This window comes from Podarcis raffonei, chromosome 9 (genome assembly GCF_027172205.1).
Source record: "Podarcis raffonei isolate rPodRaf1 chromosome 9, rPodRaf1.pri, whole genome shotgun sequence".
NCBI classification, from domain to species: domain Eukaryota; kingdom Metazoa; phylum Chordata; class Lepidosauria; order Squamata; family Lacertidae; genus Podarcis; species Podarcis raffonei.
In genome coordinates this window covers 29,038,433-29,062,841 of record NC_070610.1, presented here as the reverse complement: position 1 = coordinate 29,062,841, position 24,409 = coordinate 29,038,433, and the positions used below count along the sequence as shown (strand labels likewise).

Sequence of the window (24,409 nt, the reverse complement as noted above, 5' to 3'; positions counted from 1 at the left end):
CCCGCAGTACGACCGGTCAGGCTCAAGGCCCGCCGGGTCCCGTTCACCCTGAAACCCCATATAGACGAGGAATTGGACCGACTCATGGAGCAAGGAGTGCTGGAGCCGGTGCCTAATGCCCCCTGGGAAACCCCAATCGTCACACCCGTCAAGCCTAATGGTTCGGTCCGCATCTGCGCAGACTACAAATGTACCATAAACAAGCCCCTCATGGCCCATGCATACCCAGTGCCAGTGGTCAGCCATGTCCTTGCCACCCTGGCTGGGTCGAAAATTTTTTGGCAAGCTGGACTTGGCCCAAGCATATCAACAGCTGCCAGTAGATGAGGCCACAGCAGAGGCACAGACGATTGTGATGCACAGAGGAGCGTTCAGGGTAAAGCGGCTGCAATTCGGTGTCAGCGTGGCACCAGGCATATTCCAGAATCTAATGGACTCTCTACTTAAAGGGATTCCTGGTGTCACCCCCTTCTTCGATGATGTGTTGATTGCCGGGCCCACACCAGAGGAGTTTGAGGACCGCCTCCGCACCGTTCTGCACAGTTTCCAGACGGCGGGTCTCAAGGTGAAGCGGGAAAAATGTCTACTAGGAGTGCCTCAGGTGGACTTTCTGGGATTTATGGTGGACGCAGAAGGGGTCCACACGACTGGGGACAAGGTACGGGCCATTTGTGATGCCCCAGCGCCCAAGAACAAGTCTGAACTTCAGGCCTTCTTGGGACTATTGAACTTTTACCATTCCTTCCTTCCCCACAAGGCGGCGGTAGCGGAGCCCCTACACAGACTCCTGGACAAGCGGGCCCCTTGGGTGTGGGGCCAGCACCAGGAGGCCGCATTCCAGGCAGTCAAGGACTTGCTTGTCTCAAACTCGGTCTTGGCACACTTCGACGAGAGGCTGCCGGTGGTGCTAGCATGCGACGCCTCGCCCTATGGCATTGGCACTCATCAACCAGGTAGCCACACCCAAAGCCTTGCTTGTGAAGGGAATGTGGAACCTCCTTGACTCCCAGTGCCGAGAGAGCAGAGGTGGGGAAGGGATATGGAGGGTGAGTAAGAATGCTGCTGCTCCAGGGTGCGAGACCAGGAGCTCGACCTCAGAAGGCTACATTCAGCCATGCTCAATCCCTCTCAACATTCTCCATCCAGGCAAGCCAGGGGCAATATCACAGTTCAAGTGGACACACTCCAGCCAGGCAACAGCACTTGAAGAAGACACAGAGGAGGGTTCAGTCACTGAAGGCTGGAGTGGGTTACGTGTCCTGACAGAATCCCTAGGGCTGGATAGAGAGTCCTAGAGGGCTGTATTTGCAGACTTTCCAAGTCTGAAATTGTTTCTGTTTTCCAGGGTTAGTCCCGGATTCACAGAAGCTGTTTCGGTTTCTGATTTGATCCTGGAATATCCCGCTTTTCTTTAGGATGTCCCTATATTCATCAGTGGGATGTGGGTGGCGCTGTGGGTTAAACCACAGAGCCTAGGGCTTGCCGATCAGAAAGTTGGTGGTTCGGATCCCTGCGATGGGGTGAGCTCCCATTGCTCGGTCCCTGCTCCTGCCCACCTAGCAGTTCGAAAGCACGTCAAAGTGCAAGCAGATAAATAGATACCCCTCTGGCAGGAAGGTAAACAGCATTTCCATGTGCTGCTCTGGTTCACCAGAAGCAGCTTAGTCATGCTTGCCACATGACCCGGAAGCTGTACGCCGGCTCCCTTGGCCAGTAAAGTGAGATGAGCGCCACAACCCCAGAGTCCTCCATGACTGGACTTAACAGTCAGGGGTCCCTTTATCTTTATCTTCATCAAAGAAATGTTGGAGGGTTATATGACCCCTAAGTGTCAGGGAATGGTCTGAACAGGAGGATTAGGAAGTGTATCCTCAGCCAGATCAGCTTCTCGCTGAAGAGGAGGAGGAGGTGAACAATTTGGCCCACCCTCTCCCAAGCAGTTTCAGTAGGAGAGAGAGAGAGGAGAATGCTGTACAGCCTCCGCAGGAGTTACCTAGCTATGAGATACTGGAGAAGAGGGAGAAGGGAGGGAACAGCCAGCAGAATCCTCCCTAGAGTGCCTGGGTGATCCCCCCTCCCCTCAGACTCGCAGGTCTAGCCGTATTAAAGAACAGAGAATGCAGAGGGCTGGAACTTCCTGTTAGCACCTAGGATGTTGCTGGGGACGGAAGTGGAAGGGTTCAGAGTAGCCAACACCTCTCTTTGTGGAGAGATATGGATTCTTGCTTTGCAATCAGATGACTGAACGTAAAGGGCTATCAAAGACAAACTGCTTGTGATTCTTGCCTATGAGGTTACTGGGGCAGCAAAGGACTCTCCACACCGGACACCAAGCCAGAGATAAGTCACTATACAACCATCTGAAGGCAACCGTAAATAGGGAAGTTTTTAATGTTTTATTATGTTCTGATATATGTTGGAAGTCACCCAGAGTGGCTGGGGCAACCCAGTCAGGTGGGTGGGGTATGAATAATAAAATTATCATCGCCACCATTGAATAGTACATCCCCATTTTCATGGGAGAAATGTTGGAAGGTATGCATTGGGCCTCAGACTTGAGATTCCCCGTTAAGCAGACATCATCCAGTTTGTGTGTGCTACGAGACTGAGAGTAGGAAAAATGAAGTTCTCCAAGGAAATGAACATGATTTATTTATAAGAAGGAGGCACACACAGAGAGACCCCCCCCCCTTTCAGCCTCTTCATTTTCATTCCTTGCTCTTTGGTGCTTCCATTTATCAGCCTCTGGGAATCAGGCAGGTAATGATGATATACGAACTCGAGTGAAGTAATTTTCCCACCATGGTGCAGAAATCACGACAAAGCAGCCCTACTTCAGGAAATCATATTATACCCCAGTATAAGCAGGATGGTTAAGCTTTAGTTGATGCCTACCTTTCAGATACCTACAGGCCCCCTTTGCTGTTACAGACTCAAAAGCACATTAATGTTCCAGTCATAACCTGTGCTCAAAATGCTTTAACCTTTGTGCAAGCAGGAATTATTACAAACCCTTCTGTGCAAATTTACCAGCCCAATTTCCTAGCAATTACTACGTTCATTGTCCAGTGGCTTGAATTACAGAAAAATGAAATTGGTTGGTGAGAAGCAGGAGCACGCTCTAAGGCTATTCATAAGTTCCAACACCTTGTTGCTTGCTTTCAAGTATAAATGTATTAGTCTGTCTGGAGAGCAGAAAAGTTTTGCACAATATCCTACAGATCCTACCGCTGCAGATGACTGAGTTGGTATATGAGCTATTCTTGAATACACTTGCTGCAGAAGAAAAAGAGAGAAGAAAAAATATACACCATACCATGCACCACTGTTCAGGACATATTAAGGAAAAGAGTTTCACCCTGTGTACTGTCAGGGTTATTGATTTATAAGTTTTCTTCACCACTAGACAAATAACAGCTTTCTGGGATGTCACAGGAACAGGGAATAAAGCTGGCAAACAACAGTTTTTGCTAAGCCAACAAGAGAAGGGCTGAATTTTCATTTTAATATGAATGGATAGCCTTCATAACCAAAAGCATGTTAAACAAGTGAACTCAAATTTGGCCAGAGGCAAGGAAATAGGAGTTCTTTTATTTATTTAGGGCTGTGCCCTGAATTATTTCAGGAACACACACACACACACACACACACAGATGGGGTAACATTTCTACGGTTATCAAGCAATATACGATTATCAAATGTGCCCCTTTTAAAAAAAACCAAGGAGTGGTGGAGGCTTAATTTGATTCAGCTGATTTGGTCACCAGCTAGCTATTTTCTCCTCCATGTGATCAGCCTCTGACAAATTCACATTTGCATGAATTATTGGCGGTGCCTGTGCTTGTTCTGTTTACTTCCATTGAACAGGCAATTCATGTTTTAGTTGCACAATTTGGTTATTTTAGAAATGATTTGGGATCAGCAGCCCAGAAAAGATGGTGTCACTGAAGCGCAAGGCAAATCTCAGTCCAGTGGAATCTAAACTTATAATGAAGATGGTAATAAAATGTGAATATTTCCCAGCCTGATGGCAGGGAGTGGGAAGAGAAAATACCTAGCTTGATGTCTGCATGAGATATAAAAGAGATGATCTGGTGAATACAAAACCAAAAGTTGTAAACATAAATTATATTCAATTCACACCAAGAGAAAGCAAACTGACTGGTATTCAGACAATGTATCTCTTGGCAAATAGAGATTCTTGCCTTATTTTTCTCTTCCAATATGTCTCCTGTCTCCAGAGTAAAATTAAATTAGCATCAACCCCTTTTTTCTTGAGTCAAGAAAATAACATAAGCCAATGAACTATCATCTCCTGCAATCTTAGAGGAAGCTTTAATGACTTAGGAGTCAAAACTCATTTACTTAGACTGGATCCAACTCTTCTTTTTGAGTCTCATGTATTGTCAGGTGTTTTTTTTATGCAAAAAGCAGAGTTAAGGTAAAAAGCTGTTTAAATAGCTGTATACATACATAATGCAGTATGCAAGTAAGCTTTAATTCCAACCACAAGGTATATCGCACACACCAAAACAATCTCCAGGTGGTGTAAGATTCCAGAGTTTCCAGTCACTTTCCTGAAGTTTGTGTTTCCTTTGGAAATGAGGCACAGCAGAGAATGTGTTTATAAACCATATATACAACCAGAGCCTATGATGGAGGGGTTCACACCTCAAGAAACAAGGCAATGATCACCTGTTATCCACTGATGTCCAGTACAAAAGCTTCTTCTGATGGAACATACTTTTCAAAGAGTGGTGTTTCAAGCCCTCAGAGTGGTTCCATCAGTAGGAAAATGCCTCTGGACTGCATCCCATAGCACTAACATTTCGCTTCCTTCGGTCAAATGCCAACAGTAGCTTAGAGAAAGGCCAGTTGCTTTTTTATGCACACAGGCTTCCAGCGTTTTCTCTGGTGACTCCTTAGAGCTCCACCAACCTTTGAGGTACAATCCCTCAAACCCCCTTTTCCCCATGCCCCACACACCTACAAAGCTAAACCAGATTCGCATCCAGCCAGTCAGATTTGCTTCAAGCCAAATCCCTCCTGGGCCTGGCCAGTAAAGCGAGATGAGAGCCACAACCCCAGAATCGTCCGCGACTGGACCTAACAGTCAGGGGCCCCTTTACCTTTTAATTCCCCCAACTACAGCATCGTCTCCCTACATTAGAAATCACAAATGAAACACAGAACACTTCTACTGTGTCCATCACCCTTGGCTAGCAATGGTGCTCAGGTTCACAATGAGTCCTGTATCTGCCTCAAACGAGCTGAAAGCCTCCAGGAAACAAGTGTTTCAACACACAGTTTATGACATGCTAGTCTCTGGGTTACTTGTGTCAGGAAAGAATCGCTACTAGCTGCCCAGGTGGGGAAGCTTCTGCAAACTGGAATACTATGTTTCTTCATCCGGTATCAGGCTGCCAGTATTAGTGCTGAGTCTGGTCCTCCAATTTCTCATAAGTTTCAGATTTTTATCCTTGTCCACAGAGCGCTTGAGAATTTGGATGTTTGTGTGGTTTTGAGCTTATTATTGTAAGGGTGGTCAAGAGTCTTTCTCTCCTCCCCCCCCCAATTTCTCCAGCATTCATTATGAACCCTCCAGCTGCCCACAAGCTTCAAGTGAAGAGTTATCTGGTGACAGGGGCTCCCAACATAGGAACCAACTCCTAGGGGCCAAAGGGCCCTCCACAATAAAATATTTGCTGGTGCCAGGGCCCCCAGAGTTGATTGGCATTGCCATTCAAATGGTGTGCGTGATCTTGTGATCAGTTATGTGGGGTGAGAATTACCTGCCCCTCAATATTTTATTCAAATTGATACCCCTGGGTCCCAAACTGTGGACAACCAGTGCCCCACAAACTTCATTCATCTGTTGCATGCTTGTGGATTTGCCACTGAGGACAGGAGGCAGCACATCCATTCATTAGTCACATCTATTTGTAATTGTGGACGCGGGTGGCACTGTGGGTTAAACCACAGAGCCTAGGACTTGCCGATCAGAAGGTCGGCGGTTTGAATCCCCTCGACGGGGTGAGCTCCCGTTGCTCAGTCCCTGCTCCTGCCAACCTAGCAGTTCAAAAGCACGTTGAAGTGCAAGTAGATAAATAGGTACCGCTCCGGCGGGAAGGTAAACGACGTTTCCATGTGCTGCTCTGGTTCGCCAGAAGCAGCTTAGTCATGCTGGCCACATGACCCGGAAGCTGTATGCCTACTCCCTTGGCCAATAAAGCAAGATGATCGCCGCAACCCCAGAGTCGGCCACGACTGGACCTAATGGTCAGGGGTCCCTTTACCTTTACTTGTAATTGTATCTTTATTGCTTCTTCTATTTCTTGTGTTGTATTTTTTTACGGGGGAGTTTACGTGGGAGTTACATTCCGGGTCATTGTGTGCATTGGTGGAGCATGCATGAGCCTGCCCTGCCCCCATTGCATCCCCCCCCCCCACGTATGCATCGAACATGCACAAAATGGGAGTTGTCTTTTGTGGCATTCGTAAGGAGCCCCCGGTCGTCTCACGGACTATTGACACATACACCACTAATCCGCTGCCACCAACCAGGTTCTCCCCTGTAAATCACTTAGTCTCAGTCAGGTTCTCAAGTTAACAATGAAGATTGTAGTTTATTGTAAACACAAATTAAACTTTAAATGCATTTGAAACGCTGTTACCCTTTACCCTCTTAGTCTTATTTTATTCTATCTCTAACTCTTCTACCTCCCCTCACAAAAGAACCAACTGCACTAACTGCCTCTCTCTTTCCATCTGTCTGTCAATTGCTTCCCCAACTGCTTTTCCTAACTGCTTCTTCCCAACCAACTGTCTAAACCTCGGGCTAAGCCCTTTTATAAACAGGTAGGCTCTGCCTCTGGTTTTTCTATTGGTCTACCTATTAACTCATTCTCTCCCCCGTACAGACATTTTCAAAAGAACGGGCAAACGCCACACCTGTATTCTGATGTTAATTCTATAGAGTTCAGATTGCAATACAATAAAATGCAATATATAAGAAGCAAGAAAGATATGGTTTAAAAAAGCCATATGGCATCTAGCACAGCACATTACAATGGCCACGAGGGGCAGAACAATCATTTAGGTGGTCCATCCAGACCGTCAGCGGTTTTCAAGTGGTCCATGGGGAGTAAAGCTTGGGAGCCACTGCCTTGTGGCAACATCTCCTGGGCTTTAATTGAAGCAGAACCACCTGAGGAGGCTGCAGAGGGCAGACCATTAGAGAGATGGTTTATAGTAGCAAAGAAAAAGAAAGAAGCACTCACAAACATCCCTTGAAAGGAAAGTTAAATGCAACAAATAACCTGCACCTTACTTGTTGGAATTTCACTGAAATGTTCTCTTCCCTTTGAGAATTGTAAAATGCAATCTCCTTTTCACTTTAATTGATGGAGAATGGCCAAAATTTCAGCATTACTGTGGAGCTAAGACTGTAACATAGATAATGTCTGGGCACACAGTTAAGTGAAAACGAACAGTGCTTGTGGATTAGCAGAAAAGAATTACTTGCAAGGCTGTTGTGATAGTTAATTCTTTTGGTGATTGTAAATAATAAGCCTCATCAAAGTTAAGTTATATATCAAAGTATTACAGCATCAGCTTGAAAAGGTAGTTATAATTACTTCCCTCCAAATGCTTTCTCATGTGGGACAGACTCTCTCTGGAACAAGCTACTAATCAAAAGAAGCTTAGATTCCACTTCTCGCAGACTGTTTTGAATTTGGTTCAGTGGTTTCTGCCATAGAGCAAGTTATCAGACACAACAGGCAGATAAGAGTGTTAAACAAATGGTGGAAATGACAACCTACACCTCTTCTCTTTCTAAGGGACTCCCATTACTGCTATTTTAAAAATAAATAAGTATCAGAATGTCAAGACAGAAAAATAAAAGCAGAGGAAAAAATCAAGTCAGCATAGGAAAAAACTACAAGCATTTGTGTGTGTAAATAATTGAATCACCGGACTTCATCTAAGTGAATAATCAAACTTGCTCACAGATGATGCCAGAGATTCTGCTAAATGATAATAAACTTCACATCATATTACCCTCTTTGAATTAAATAGAAAACTTCTATTCCCTTTACTGCAAAACAGTACCACACTGTAAGTATTTATTTTGTTTTGTTGAAACCTCCTGGTACATTGTGTCCGCTCAGAGTAGAAGAATTATGCACTTCAGTTACACCTTTTCTGGGGAACTGTTTTGGTTAAGCATACCCAATGTAAAATTCAGGTTGCTCCATGTCAAGAGTGATGATTACATTGACAAACTTCCAAGGTCACAATCCCAAGACAGGTTAAACATGCTCCGGCCCCACTGATTTCAATGGGCTTGAACTACGCTTAGCGCAATTTATTGGATTGTGGCTCAACAATGTGTTTCGGAGCTCCATAGCAGAATCTCGCCTTAGAACATAACATCAGGTAGTGTTTGCAGCAGTTTTAGTCATATCACAAACAGCTCTTGGAAGCTCTCCATATTCAAGAGGTTGGAGAGGCTGTTGCTTGAGGCAGACAAACCCTTTGGAGCAAGGGCATCACTTGCAGGAATCCCAGCCAAAGAGCCCAAATCAGGGCTCTTTGGCTGGGATTGACGTAAGAGGTCGAGCAGGCTTCCTCAACCTCGGCTCTCCGGATCTTTTGAGACTACAATTTCCATCAACCCTGACCATTGGTTCTGCTAGCTAGGGATCATGGGAGTTGTAGGCCAAAAAAACATCTGGAGGGCCGAGGTTGAGGAAGCCTGGGGTAGAGGCCTGGATTTCGTTGTTGTTGTTGAGCAACAGATCCCCTCTTGAAGGTCCAACTTGACTTGTACCATCAAAATTAATTCTATTGAGCAAAAATTAACTGCACAGTGCTTTGTGTGGGGGGGAAGTACATGTTAGCCACCTTGGTGGTATAGGATAGTTCTGGGCATTTTGTCCTTTTTTTCTTTTTTTTAAAGAAGTCATCGGAGATGATATATTATAAGTATTACCTAGAAAAATAATTTGTGAAGTTGTAAAACTTTACAAAAGTTGTAACACTTTACAAAATGACCATAGTTCAGTTCAGGTGTTCAGTGCCAAACTCCTGCTCTGGAGGGTAGGACTCAAACCAATGGTTTCAAGTTGCAAGAAAGGAGATTCTGAGTAAACGTCAGGAAGAACTTTATGGAATAAAGAGCTGTTTGACAGCAGAACAGGTTGGGAGATGGTGGACTCTCCTTCCTTGGAGGGTTCTAAGCAGAGGTTGGATGCACATCTTTCATGGCTGCTTTAGAAGAGATTCCTGCTTTGCAAGGGGGTTCACAAGATGACCCTTGGGGTAGATTCCAGTTCTACAATTCTATGGTTCTACATAAGAGTAAGGCTACACTTGCTGCTCCCTTCCATCATCCACCCATGACCTGGTCCTATGCTCCTCCCCATGTATTGGAAGGTGAGGGTCTGCAGCAGGGAGCCCTGCTGCACTCATGTAAGCTCAATGCATGTTCACACATGCAGCTTACACAAGTACGGCAGACCCTCCACTTTCTCCTTCAGTATGTAGGGCCTGCAACTCCCCCTCAAACAATGCTAATCACATGCTTGCACAGGACAAGGGGTTTGAATACATTCCTAAATATACAGAGGGGCACATCCGGCAGATCAGCATTATGCATGTATCGAGCATATAGTAATCATGCCAATTTCCCCATGTTTTCCTAGCAAATGCTTGGCATGTCTCAGTCCCTTGGCCGGAACACTTATTTTACATGGGTAGAAAATCTTGGGCTGGGCTGTTAGATGTTAAGTGGCATGTGAATGATAAAGCACGGTTATGTTTTCGCTAGGATTTCGACAATGAGATTCTTCATCCAACAGCAGAATTGCATCATTGCCACTAAATAGGCTGAGAACCTAATCCAAAGCACTAGCAGCAGTCAAAAGGAATAAGAGGATTCTAGAAATCATTATGAAGACTAATACCTCTGTGATCTTCTAAGTAACTGTTGGATACGCTTATTCTCCCCAGAGAATGGGGTGGAGGTATAATTGTATAACACTCACCGGTGCTACAATCAGTGCATAAAAGAGAAGCATCTGAAACGTGATTCTCATCCTTACATATTGCATCTATTCATCCCGTTTGTGCTACTCTTTATTTTAATGAATTAAGCAGGCTCATGCTGCCATCTGGTGGGCTGTATAAGGAACACCGTTTTTGTTTTGTTTTTTTGCTGGCTAGGCTTGCGCTAAGCAACACATCCGCAACGTTACACCCGTGTAATAGATATGAAGTAGATAACGGTGAACAAAGCTAAAGTATTTTATTAATAATTTATTGTCAGTAAGAAAGACTGGCTAATGGTAGATTTCAGTAAAAACCTTTACAAGACCATTGCATCACAAATATACAGACACTATAAAACTGTGCCATGGTGGTTTTGGTTCTAAATAGGTATGCAGTGGCTTCCCTCCTCCCCTCCCCCCACACTTTTCAAGAAAGGAAAAATGTGTAACTGTCCTAGAGTACAGAAACCCAGGTGGGATATTTCCATGTTCGTCACCCAGAAAATATCAGGAATCTTTTACAGCTGGAAATTATGTACACTTGGAAATGCATGATTACATAGAAATCTATAAATGAAATGTCACACTTCTGTGGAAAACAAAACAAAACGGTGAACTGCTGAATGCTATAAGACCCAGGGCGTGTTGGTTTAACGGCACACTAAAAACACCACTAGAATCAGTGGAAATCAAGTTTCGAAAGTATCTACAAAATCTAGTTAAAATTATCGAAATCAAAACTGTACATAAAATTTACAAAAAGAGATAAGAAAAAAACGATTTGCTCTTGAACGATATAAATACATTTATCATGCTAAAATGAGGAAGTGGTATGTGTTTTTGCTTTATTTCTTTTAACATAGACAATGTAAGTACAAAAAACACTTTTTGGGGGGGGATGGCACAGCCAATGGGAGACCTGTGATCAGTCAAGCGGTGGGAACGAGGTCAGGAAATGGTTAACAAGTTGAAATGAGCTACATGATCCAGTGCAGCCATGCCAGTTTTAGCTCACTGAAACGAAAGCGGCTCAAGCATTGCTGCCAAGAAAAATAAGCTCTCCGATATTTTTCTCTAGAATACTTTTATTTTTTAAGTTCATTAACATCCAGGCACTTTTAATTGAGGAAGGGTGTCAGACTTCTGTGTGGTGCTGAGGCTCGAGCGAAGGGATGATCACCTCTTCGAAATGTCCATCGTCTCCACTCTCATAGTCACTCAGCATGGCCTCAGACTCCATTTCACAGCATGCCGACACGTCGGAGCAGGAAGCTGTGGAAGCGTACACAGACATGGACATGTTGTCCACTGGGGGCGCTTCGAAGTCTCTGCTGTACCCTACTGTGTAAGGAGCAAAGGGTTCTCTGTAATTCCCGGAGACTCCGTTGTTTGTGTTCTGAGGTTCTGACAGGTCTGGCGGATAGTGATGGGGAAGGTACTGGCTGAGATTGAACCTCTGCCTGCTCCTCGCAGAGGATCCCAAGCTACCTACAGCAGGCATGTCTCTGGATTGCTGTATTGAGTCAAACTGATCACTGTACTCGGGTGGCAACGGTGGGAGGTCGTCAGGCACTGGGAAGTCGTCTGGCGGAGGTGGAAAGTCACTCTCAATGTCGTAACCTCCAGGGTAGTAGTCTGCATCAATGGAATTTGGATCTGTATACAGGGGTGCCGCCTCTTCAACCACCTCGTAATTCGGATACTCCTGTATGCCAGGCAGTTGGACATTGGGCATCCAGTCAGAGGTATCCCAGTGATAGCCTGAAGGGCAAAAACAAAGCAGGTTTCAGTATCTAACACTGAAAAATCAATATACTGCACTAAGGACAGCACAACCACCAGCTATTAGAACACAAGAGGAATGGGAGGAATCTGCCCCCGAGGTTAACGAACATTCAACATTACAACCGTGAGTTCATGGTGCACCATGCAAATAGTTTATTGTATTATTCAAGTCTGGGCTAACTAGGATCACAACATACCTCACCCTAAAGTGAGCTAAGGAATGAGCTGGTACACAACGGCAGGAAAGTCATTCTTTGCGTAAAATAAAAGTGTCTGGAAGCCTGTTAGTGGAACAAACTGGTGCATGGTAACTACATTTATCTCAATGTAACATTTGCAACAAGCTCGTGGCTCTGTTTGAAATAAAAGCCTAGCACGATCTGAGCCATGTTTACTCGGAAGTACATCCTACCGAGCCCTGTGGAGTAACAGTGTGCAGAATTGCAAGATTAGTCCATCAAAATTAGCAAGGTTATGATAATTTACCCCGCTGATTTCAATGGGTTTTAAATTACAATTTGATTTTTCCAGACTGAGGCCAGTAAGCTTAAGATTCCCTAATTGTTAAAGCATCCATAACACTTACCAGTTTAGTATTAATGTTATTAATTGCTGCCCATCGGCTGTGGAGTTAATTTTATAACAGAACCCCTATGAAACTATTAGTAAGGACACTCAGGCATTCAAATGCAAAAACAAAAGTCTCCATATAAGCCAATCATGCAGAAAATCACTTTCTGTTGTAGGGCAAGAATATAATATTGTACTTGAAACAAAAGTGCTTACTGGCTTGACTGGTAAAACATGGCTATGTTACAAGTATCAAGATTTTGTGATCCCTTCTACAAAGGGAAATTTGCACTGGGCTAGAATAAGTGTCCAGTAACTGGAGGGAAATAACTGCATACATACACAGTGAGCAGACCAAGTTAGTGTTGGGGGCCAAATATTAACAGAAACATTTCAGTGAATGGCAACAAACAACTACATGCAGAAGTCACCTCTTGAATTGCTCAGGTCGGGAACAGCGAAAGACTCTTTAGGTGGCAAAGTGGAGAGAGAGGAAAAAAGATGTGCAGTTAGGCATCAAGTAGTTCAAAAGAACTCAATAGCCTAAAAACAGTAAGAATGTACACAATGCCAACAGTAACAATACCCTTTCTACTGTCCCCTTGTATGTTAAGGAAGGGGGGTATTATAGTTTAAAGGTGAGATCCAAAGAGATACTTTAGATATGCAAATAAGGTTCTAAAAACTTTATTATTCCCTTCAAACAGTCATATCACAAACTGCTTCTGTAAAGTCCCCAACTGGTCAGGTGGGATGTTGTTTCAAGAAACAAACTCTTGAGTGTGTAGAAATAATTGTGTGGTTCTTTGGATCCTGATCAAAGACAGAGCTTGGAAATAAGGATGGAGGCTCAGCAAGGTAAAAACCCTGCACACACATTATTGATTGAATACGGCTTCTCTGATAGGGCTTAATTGTTTTGTATATTTGTGTTTTTTTATCCTTGTGGCTAATTCTGGAATCAGCTGTCTATTGTCATTATGCACAGCCTAATAGCTAAATAGATTACTGAAACAATGAAGCTGTCTAATAACCGTAAACCTAAACTTCAAAAATTAGATTAATAGTTTGATAATATAGATTTATGAACCTGTTTTGCACAGACTAAAACAAAGCTGTTCATTACATAGTGAGCCTTGGTTGCCAGCTCAAATCATTGGTGTCCTAGCCATAGGCACCAAGGGGGGGAGGGGCCACGGGGCCCCCATATTCACGGTGTGTTGATGTCATGTGAAAACGCCATCGTGTGGCCCCCGGCCCCCTCAATCGCGAGGGCAAGGCAGCAGCCCTGATCCCTGCCCCTTACAAACCGAGGCTCTGTTGTATAAGATTTCAGGGGGATAGATGTCTAAGGAAGTGTGTGATTTAGTGCTTGCTGAGTAAAATATTAATGAAACGCAGCTGATTTTGAAGACTTTCTTTTAGGCTTTACAAGTGGGAACTGCAACAACATGTGGCAGCACAGAGTACTCTTGTTTGGGATTCCAGCCAGACAACCAGGACCCTTCCCCCCACCAAGAATACAATATTCCGGAATACACCTTTTCCAACCCCTTTCCATCATTCAGCACTCTGTGGCGTGCTCAATCGTCACTGAAAAGTCATCCCCCCCTATTCCACCTCCTAAAATATGTTTTGAACTTCTGCAAATTTTGTCTTCCTCCAAATCTGCAGATACCTCTCTGCAGCTGGTGCCACATTGGCTACGTAAGGGTTGGCAGTCGGAAGATGAGTTTGCCATTACTAAATAGGATACATCTTGATCTCTTTCGTTGTCTAGGTCTTAACCCTGCTTCAAATGCCCTCCTGCAACTAAACCTGTAAGCAAGCTTAAGCATGTTCAGTGAAATTGTTTTTTTTATTTTTTTTTGTTTTTAGCTTGTATTTTATGTTGTGAACCACCCTGAGATCTACAGATGAAGGGGTGGATACAAATAAAATAAATAAATGAAACAGCAGTACTCTCATTTCCTGTATATCCCTGCATTGTTTTCTTTCTGTTTCCCTGAGTTGAGAATGTTAAGATGATAAACTCATCTACAACAGGAATGTATCCTCTTTCTACTCTATAAAGCTCCATATATACTGATAGTGGCATTTGACAAACAAACTTACAACACATGCTAAGGGATGTCAGATATGAAGCTTTTTTTGCAATTTCTCTATGCACAGCCCGTATCTAGATGACATAGTTATTTTTACAATTTTATTGTTTATCTAGCTTGACCCTAATGGAACATTTCCCACCCACTAATACAAACAGATACAGTGGTACCTTGGTTTAAGAACAGCTTAGTTTATGAATAACTTGGATTAAGAGCACTGCAAACCTGGAAGTAGGTGTTTTGGTTTGTGAACTTTGCCTTGGAATAAAAACATGTTCTGCTTCCTGTTGATTGTGTTCCATTTGTAAATTAAGTCCCCTGTTGCTATGGGAAAGCATGCCTTGGTTTAAGAATGCTTTGGTTTAAGAACAGACTTCCGGAATGGATTAAGTTCATAAACCAAGGTACCACTGTAGATGTCTATCTATGCATAGAAGCTGATTCAAAGAGCATTTTCTACAGAGTCAAAAATGAGCAGGATAAAAGGAGAGGAGTATTTCCAAAAACATTAAAGTCTTTTTTTTTTTTATAATATTTTTATTCAAAAAGTTTTCCATATAAACATAACATACATAAACATACATAAACATACAAAAACAGAAACAAAAACAAAACAAAGAACATGTACCATTTCATATCCTAATTTCTTATACCTTCCTTCCCCGACTTCCTCATGCCTCCCTTTTCTGTATTCCAAATTCTTATCAATTACTCAGCAAATCTTCCCTTATTTTAATTTAAGTTTAAGCTAACCTTCCTTGTTCTCCTTGTCTTAACCATTACTAATAGTAACCATTTACTTTCAGTCCATCATCATTCTAACTTTCATTAACTTTATGATATTTCTTTAAATAGTCCTTGAATTTTTTCCATTCTTCTTGCGCTGTTTCTCTTCCCTGGTTTCGGATTCTGCTCGTCATTTCTGCCAAACCCATGTAGTCTATCACCTTCCTCTGCCATTCTTCCAGTGTGGGTAGATCTTTCGTCTTCCAGTACTTCGCAATAAGTATTCTAGCTGCTGTTGTAGCATACATAAAAAAAGTTATATCTGTCTTTAACACCCCTTGGCCAACAATACCCAAGAGAAAGGCCTCTGGTTTCTTGGTGAAAGTATATTTAAATACCTTTTTAAGTTCATTATAGATCATTTCCCAGAATGCCTTAATCTTCGGGCACGTCCACCAAAGGTGAAAAAATGTACCTTCCTTTTCTTTACACTTCCAACATTTATTGTCAGGCAAATGGTAAATCTTTGCAAGCTTGACTGGGGTTATGTACCACCTATAGATCATTTTCATAATATTTTCTCTTAAGGCATTACATGCCGTAAATTTCATCCCGGTGGTCCACAACTTTTCCCAATCAGCAAACAAAATATTATGACCAATGTCCTGAGCCCATTTAATCATAACTGATTTAACCGTTTCATCTTCTGTATTCCATTTCAGCAGCAAATTATACATCTTTGACAAATTCTTAGTACTGGGTTCTAACAGTTCTGTCTCCAATTTTGATTTTTCCACCTGAAAGCCAATTTTACTGTCCACTTTAAACGCTTCATTTATTTGATGATAGTGCAACCAATCTCTCACCTTCCCTTTTAATTTCTCAAAACTCTGCAATCTCAGTTTGTCCCCTTCCTTTTCCAAAATTTCCCAATATCTTGGCCACTTAGACTCCATGTTTAACTTTTTAACTGCCTTAGCTTCCATTGGCGACAGCCACCTTGGAGTTTTACTTTCCAGCAAATCTTTATATCTGACCCAGACATTTAATAATGCTTTCCTGACAATATGGTTTTTAAAACTTTTATGTGCTTTAACCTTGTCATACCACAAGTATGCATGCCACCCAAAAATATTATTAAAACCTTCCAAATCCAAAATGTCTGTGTTTTCAAGAAGCAGCCATTCTTTCAGCCAGCAGAAAGCTGCCGCTTCATAGTACAGTTTAAAATCTGGCAGGGCAAACCCCCCTCTTTCCTTTGAGTCCGTTAATATCTTAAATTTAATTCTGGGCTTTTTGCCCTGCCAGACAAATTTAGATATGTCTTTTTGCCACTTCTTGAAACAGTCCATTTTGTCCATTATTTGCAATGCTTGAAACAAAAACAACATTCTTGGCAATACATTCATCTTTATAACTGCAATTCGACCTAACAAGGAAAGCTTAAGATTTGACCAAATCTCCAAGTCTTTTTTCACTTCTGTCCAAGTTTTTTCATAGTTATCTTTAAATAAATTCACATTCTTAGCTGTCATGTTTATCCCCAAATATTTCACTTTTTTAACCACAGACAACCCCGTCTCATTCTGAAACCTTTCTTTTTCAATCTGTGTTAGATTTTTCTCCAATACTTTAGTCTTTAACTTATTCAATTTAAATCCTGCCAATTGACCAAACTCTTGGATTATTTCCAAAACTCTTTTCGTGCTAGCTTCTGGCTCCTGTAATGTAAGTACCAGATCATCTGCAAATGCTCTCAATTTGTATTGTTTGACTCCGACCTGAATGCCTTTAACCAACTGGTCCCTCCTGATCATATTAAGCAAAACCTCAAGGACCGATATAAAAAGTAATGGGGAAATAGGGCACCCCTGTCGTGTCCCTTTTTCAATCTTAAACTCTTCTGTTACAACATTATTTACAATCAATTTTGCTTTCTGTTCAGAATATATTGCACCTATACCATTTTCAAACCCTTGGCCTACCCCCATCCCCCGGAGGTTCTTCAACATAAAACTCCAAGAAATGTTGTCAAAGGCTTTCTCGGCATCCACAAATATCAAGACAGCCTTAGTGTTTATATTCACTTCCAGCTTCTCCAAAATGTCAATTATATTCCTTACATTGTCCGACAAATGCCTTTTCGGGAGAAAGCCCGCTTGGTCCCCATGAATCTCCTCCATCAAAACTCTTTTCAGTCTCTTTGCTAAAACATCAGCAAAGATTTTGTAATCCACATTTAGTAAGGAGATGGGTCGGTAGTTCTTAAGTTGGGTCTTTTCAGTCTCTGTCTTTGGTATAAGTGTAATATAGGCCTCTCTCCACGTATCGGGTGCCCTCTTCCCCTTCATGATCTCATTACAGACTTCCTTCAAAGGTTGTATAAGTCCTTCCTTCAAAACTTTGTAATATTTGGAAGTCAGTCCATCCGGTCCAGGTGATTTGCCCAACGTCATATTTTGAATGGCATCTTCTATTTCCTGTGCTGTTATCTCCTGGTTCAAAATTGTCTTACTTTCCTGCGAAATCTTTTTCAGCCCATTTTTCTCGAGGAATTGTTGTATATCTGTTTCTTTTTGCGGCCCTTGTGTGTAAAGTTGTCTAAAGTAGTTCTGAAAACAGTTTCTAATTTCAGCTGGGTTGCTTATATTCTTTCCTTCCACTTCTATGTTTGTTACCGTGTTGAGTTTTTGTCTCTTCTTTATTTGCCAAGCCAGTAGCTTGCCACATTTATCAGCAGATTCAAAAGTCTTTTGTCTCATTTGCTTAATTTTCCACTCTAGTTCTTGATTCGTCAGTTCCATATATTGTGTTTGATAAAATTTAATTTCTCTTAGAATCTCTTGTGATTTTGGCTTCAATCTTAGTTTCTTTTCCCCTTCTCTTATCTTTTCCAAAATTTTTTCCTTCCTCTCGTTTTGTTTTCTTTTCTTCAGTGTATTTTGTTGTATCAAAAACCCTCTCATCACGGCTTTGCTTGCGTCCCATACTATTCTTTTTTCTACTTTAGTCCTGAGGTTAATTTCAAAATAGTCTTTCAAAGTTTTTTGGGCCTTCTTGCAAATCTCCTCATCTCTAAGTAAGGTGTCATTCATTCTCCATCTAAAGGAGCCAGTTGTTGTTTGCCTCATCACCATCTTTACTGCATTATGGTCGGAGAAAGTTTTTGTGCAGATTTCCACTCTCTTTATGTTCTGCGCCATATTGCTAGTCACCCAAATTTGGTCAATCCTTGTCCATGTCATTTTGGCTTCAGAAAAGAAGGTTCCCTCTCTTTCTAATGGGTGTTTTGTTCTCCATATATCGATCAAGTCCATATTGTCAGTCATTTCAAAAAAGGTCTTTGGTAGTCTTCCATCTTTTGTTACAACCTGTCTTTGTGCTTTATCCATATTTGTTGAAACTACTCCATTCATGTCTCCCATCATGATTAATTTGTAATCCATATAATCCATCAAAATCTCGTGCAGCTTCTTAAAAAATTCAGCTTTCCCTTCATTTGGTGCATAAATTCCCACTATCAAATACTTCTCTCCTTGAAATTGAATTTCGATTGCCAAATATCTTCCTTGGTCATCTTTAAAAATTTGTTTCGGTTGCAGCTTCTCCTTTGCATAAATCACCACTCCTCTCTTTTTTACTCTGTCTGAAGAAATAAATTCTTGTCCCAATCTTTTATTTATTAATAACTTTCTATGAGCTCTTGTCACATGGGTCTCCTGTAAACAAATTAGGTCCAATTGGTCTTTCTTCAAAGCATGAAATATATTTTTTCTCTTTCTAGGGATGTTCAAACCGTTACAATTCCAGGTAAGAAGCTGCAGGTCCATGATGGGGTTATTTGCTCTTTCCTCCTACAGCTCCCAATTTTTGTTCTTCGTTTGTCGGTGGTTCCGTATCCGTATCTAATGAAGGATGCCCTTGTCCTGGATGCGTCTCTTTCTGTAGGTCTTCTTCGTGTTCTCCCAAGAACTTGTCTTTATCACTCACAGTCTTTATTCTTCTCTTCTTCCCCTTGTATTTAAAAGACAGGCCTTGGGGGAACTCCCACCTGAATGGTATGTAGTTCCTTCTCAGCAGTATCACCAAGTCCTTGTAGTGTCCTCTTGCATCCAAGATACTCTTAGGAATGTCTTTGAAGATCTCAATATGAAAATCTTCAATTCGAAGGGTTGTTTGGTAATGCAGGTTCAATATTTTGTCTCGCTCCTCCTTTGATCTTAGAGTTATAAGACAATCTCTGGGTCGATTCTTCCTCTGCCTTGCTCCCAGTCTGAAAGCGCTTTCTATCTTAAATGCTTCTTTATCCAGCTCCTGCTTCCAAAAGTCAGAAAATTCTTTTGTCAAATAGTCCACCAGGTTGTCTTCTTCCTTTTCCGGCACAAGTCTGATCCTTAAATTCCTCTCCTTGCGTTGCATATCCTGCATGGAAAATGCCAGTTCATATTCGTCTAGTTTCTTAAACACTGGTGGAAATTTCCCTTCAGCAGCAGTTGCAATTTCTTTTGCTTCCTCAGCTATCTTTCTTGTTGTAGATGATTCTTCCAGTATTTTCCCAATTGCTTCTGCGTTTGAGTTCACTTTATTCCCAAGGTCAGTTATACTTTTTGTATTTGAGTCAATTTTCCCAGAGATTTCTTCAATTTTCTTATTTGTTTCAGCAACTTGTATTTTAGTTTCAGCCACTTGTGCTTTAGTTTCTGCACCTTGCTTTTTTAGTTCCTCCAAAGAGTCATTTATCTTCTCCAGTACCTTGGCAAATGATTCTTCTGTAGACATTGTTTTCACTCTTGCCTTTGGAGCAGCTGTAGTTCCAGAGGCTCCTGATACAGAAGCCCTTCTCTGCATGAAAGAGTCAATTTTATATTGTTTGCCAGATCTCAAAGTTGTTTCTTGTAAATCCCCTTTGTCTTTACCATCTGCCATAACAAAGTCTTTTAGTCAAGGTCATTCCCACACTCTTAAACTGTCAGACAAAAGTTCTCAAATTTTACACTTCACTTGTTGCTGTAACAAGTTATAAATCCTCTAGAGGGCGCAGAGTCAATTTTTTACTTCTCCAGATAGTCCCACACTCTCTTAAAAATAAACAAAAGTTTTCCTAGTCCCTTCCAATTGTTCTTTTCTCTTTCTAAGGGATCCAAGTCAATAATGTCCAATAAGTAACTTTACAGTGCAACAAAATAAATATTTCAAGTTGAGAGTAGCCAAAGTCAATTAAAGATACTTTTTAACCTTCTTATAGCAACAGTCCTTAGCCGGTACCTTTCCTCCGGCAGTCCGATCCCAGGTATAAGAACAGCGATATTTAACTCAGTTCTTTAAAAATTGGCAGATAAACACTTTAATGTCTTCTTCCCCCCCCTTCTGCCTTCGGGGAGGGAGTTCTTTGCTTTGGTGGTGGATTTCTTAGTTTCCGCAAATTTCCTCTCAAGCAGTTACAGCTAGAGTGCCTTTCGCTTTGATCTTGCTACAGAACGGAAAGCAGACTTCCTTTTTAGTGCTTCTCCGTCTCGGTACCCAATTTCTTTAATTTTAATGTCCAATTGTATTTTAACGGTCAATCCTACTCACGGATAGTTGTTTTTTGATCCAATTTTCGCCGGAAGAAATCAGCGCTCTCCGCTAATGGCGACGCGGCTTCGCTTCGCAGGCTGGGTGAAGACGACTCTCAGCACCGCTCCTCACACCCTCCGCTGATCCGCAGCCTTTAAAAAGGCTATTTCACAGCGTTGGGGGGGCGCAAAGGTGCCCGCCGAGTCTCCGGTTCACAGGCAACACGCCTGTGATTTTTGAGGGTCCCCGCTCCGCCGTAGCTGACAGGACCCGAACCTACGAAGCAGACCTCTCCCGGAGCTCCGGGTGAGATCCGCCATTAAGCGCTGGCGCTAACCGGAAGCCCCAAAAACATTAAAGTCTTGATTATTTTCTCCTTGTAGTCTACCACGCAGAAGATGTGTACCCCAGGGAAAGAAGAAACCTATGCTGGGAAAAAGTTGTGGTACGAGCCTGGTGTGAACCAAAACTTTACTGAGGCTGGTACTATTGAGGCTGTCTGCAGGTACGTTAACAGGAGAACTAAATCTTTCAGATGATCAATATTTTCAGGTACTTTCTACTTTGCATGTCAACTGTATGCCTTGGAGAATATCACAGTATTTATATCGCACTTGTTCTGTGCATTTAAGATGCTTTGTGTACCATTCAGTAATGCTTACAAATCCTGTAAAGTAAGCTGTTTTATTATCACCATCATTACATACGGGGAGAGCGGCATATTCTGAGTACCTAGTGGCCAGCCAGCAAATTGATGGCTGACCTAAAATTTGAACTGAAGACACCTCAGTTCATAAGTTCATGTTGTTAAACATTGCACCAAACTTCCTTTCTGTTTGCATTCAACCACCCAGCTATGATATCCCTAGGCAAACTGTACTTTAAACAGTGCCATAGCACTGTTCACTTGTACACCTCTACTATTTCAACAGAAGGGGGGGAGTAGTATTGTTAATAAGATTGCTTCTTTTCTGTTCTGGTTATGCAAGACCTACAAGGATTTTATGAGGTAATCTTCATATATATATTAACATAATTAAATCATAGACATGTAGAGTTGGAAGGGACCCCTAGGATTGTCTAGTCCAACTTCCTGCAATGCAGGAAACTCAGCTAAAGCATTCATGACAGATGACCATCTAACATCTGCTTAAAAATCTCCAAGGAAGCAGAGTCCACAACTTCCCGAAGGAGTACTGTGTATAGCATGCACTAGTGTGAAGTGTGCTCTTCAATCCTCTTTTCATTCATGACATTGCATGGGGCAGTTCCCGCTTGTTCCAGCCGCAAAACGAATGGCTTAAGAGCTGGGCGATAGCTCCGATACTGGCGAAGCCTTTGTGCAGAGAAGAGGGAAGGGGAAAGATGCTGAAAGGAAGAACTTGGCCCTATGATGGCAGATTGCTACTGCTCACCTATGGGGAAGAATGAGGCTGAGAGACAGGATGTCTGGGACTTGGCTGGACACTGAGGAATGGGCACTGGGACAATGTGGGTTTGGAGACTGACTTGGAAGAAGGGACCAGTGATCTGAGGGAGCCTGTAATATTCAAAGGCAGGAGAAGCTGCAGGATTGGAGAGTGGAGAACAGGTGCAAGGGGAGGAAGGGGTAGGTCAGGCTGGTGTAGAGTCAAGGAGAGGCATAGGCAAATTCAGCCCTCCAGATGTTTTGGGACTACAACTCCCATCATCCCTAGCTAACAGGACCAGTGGTCAGGGATGATGGAAACTGTAGTCCCAAAACATCTGAAGGGCTGAGTTTGCCTATGCCTGGTCAAGGGCTTCCACACCTCCTCCTCCTCCTGCCATCACCTCTCCTGTTCTACTGTCTCCCAGGACCAGAAGAGGACTGAAGTGGGAGGAGAAAAGGTTACATGCAGGCAGAGTCTTTGCCTGCCTGAGTGCAGTTCAGATAGGGGAGATACATAAACTGGAGGCAGAGCTTCTCTGTTGCGGCTGCTGCTTTATCAGGTGCAAATCTAGGAGTAACTGAGACACATAGGACTGATGGTCATGCCTTCTCCTATCCTGGGAATGTACTTGTGATAATAAAGGGATAATCTGTGCTCAGTGTTATGGTAACATGCCAGGACTTGATGCTGTTTTCTTGTTGGAATGCCCTAGTGTATGAATACATGCAGAGGTGGTCTTTTCGGAAATTGAGTAAAAAAAAATAATGAGACTAGATTAAACATCCCCATTTGTATGTCTATTAAAGCAAACAAATGTGTATACTGTTTATAAGAAATGATGTATCTTAATTTAATACCTCTAATGTATTAATACATTCCTAGAAGAGAAATGCATGCAACGTTCTGCCCAGACCATAAATAAAAAGTGAAAACTATATACCTTCTTTTCCCACCGAGTCAACAACAGCATTGACAAGGTGTATTACAGTCACTAGGGAAGCTTGTAAAAAGTATGGGAAGGAGCAAATTAAAAGAGAAACTTATAATTAGCAGCAGTTTCAAACAGCATATAAAAGCATACCAAGAAACATAAAAAAACGCTTAAAAATCTTCTAATAATTACACACAACTGCACAACGTTTCAAGTGGGGTTAGGCACATAATGTTTACACAAGCACCAGTGGCATTCTGTTCTGACTGGGAATACACATTCAAAAAAATTCTGTGCTTTTGCCTCTTTGAATATACTCTGGACTCTGCAAACAGCTCTAAATGAATGGTCTGGAAAGGTTATTAGAACGGCAAATGGATTGCAAAGATGAACATGCGTATATACATTTTAGCAATCGTCAGGGCTCATTCGCACTTTATTTTTAGTATCTGGGAATGGATACTGAGGCACAACATACATGTGTGCTGTGTCAATTGTGAATGGCACTCATTGATTTAAACGGCCAATTTTCAACACACAAATGCCCAATTCTTTCTCAGTTGCTCCTATTCTTTTTTAAACAAGAAAAAAATGGTTTAAATATACATTCACCATTCATAATCGATGCACTGCACATGTATATTATTTTATTTACAAAAAGAGTAAAGTGTGAACTAGTCCTAAGACAAGTTTGCATGTATAATTTCACTGGTTCGTTTTACTGATACAATATTTTTTTCTCCCCTAAAGGATTGCAGGTGGTAGATCAAAATTTGCTGAAATTCAAAATGGCATCTCAGTTCTGCAAATGGAACCTGTTTTATGGCTGTTATGTGTCCTAAAGCCCTATGCTGCTTCTCCACAGCTGGTCTGCAAACACCTCCCCTACAGCCAGTGCATAGGATGTTCACAATTTTTTAACTTCTAAAAAAAGGAAGAAGAAATAAGAATTCTGGGAAATATTCCAGCTTTTATGAGTGCAAAACCAAAGGTAAGAGGTGGGTAGGAATGTTGAGCAGGTTTTATGCGAAGTTCATGACAGGGGAAGGCAAGTTCAAGAATCAGAGAAAAGGTTAAGTGGAGGTCATTTTTAAAAGCACTAAAAGGTTTAATGAAACAGGCTTGGATCAAGGCTATTTCATAAGGTAATGCAGCTGATGTGTAGGAAGAGGAAAAGGAGGACAGGTTCAGTGATCAGGGACTGAAATCTTTCCAGTCTTTTATTTTTCCATTTCCAAAGTTCGTTAGCAACAAGGTATGGATGCCAACTGC

The 24,409-nt window shown here is 42.1% G+C and overlaps 1 protein-coding gene and 1 long non-coding RNA gene across 7 annotated transcripts in view; one reads left to right on the top strand and one right to left on the bottom strand.

Annotated features, from left to right (window-relative positions):
• Window positions 1-10,292: 10,292 nt before the first annotated feature.
• Window positions 10,293-24,409, bottom strand: part of FAT1 (FAT atypical cadherin 1) — a 131,195-nt gene continuing 117,078 nt past the window's right edge. For 3 of the 6 annotated variants that reach the window (XM_053402389.1, XM_053402390.1, XM_053402391.1), the window contains exons 27-29: window positions 23,147-23,206; window positions 12,839-12,874; window positions 10,293-11,813 (exon numbers count right to left, since the gene is read on the bottom strand). In XM_053402389.1, coding sequence (XP_053258364.1) covers window positions 11,188-11,813; window positions 12,839-12,874; window positions 23,147-23,206 — 722 coding nt within the window. In that variant the 3' untranslated portion in view covers window positions 10,293-11,187. Of the gene's footprint in view, window positions 11,814-12,838; window positions 12,875-23,146; window positions 23,207-24,409 lie in introns of those variants that run through there. The other 3 variants (XM_053402392.1, XR_008332080.1, XM_053402393.1) reach the window with 3 other exon arrangements.
• LOC128420674 (uncharacterized) lies at window positions 21,180-24,074 on the top strand. The gene is made up of 2 exons (XR_008332081.1): window positions 21,180-21,299; window positions 23,888-24,074. It is a non-coding gene; the product is annotated as an uncharacterized LOC128420674 (long non-coding RNA).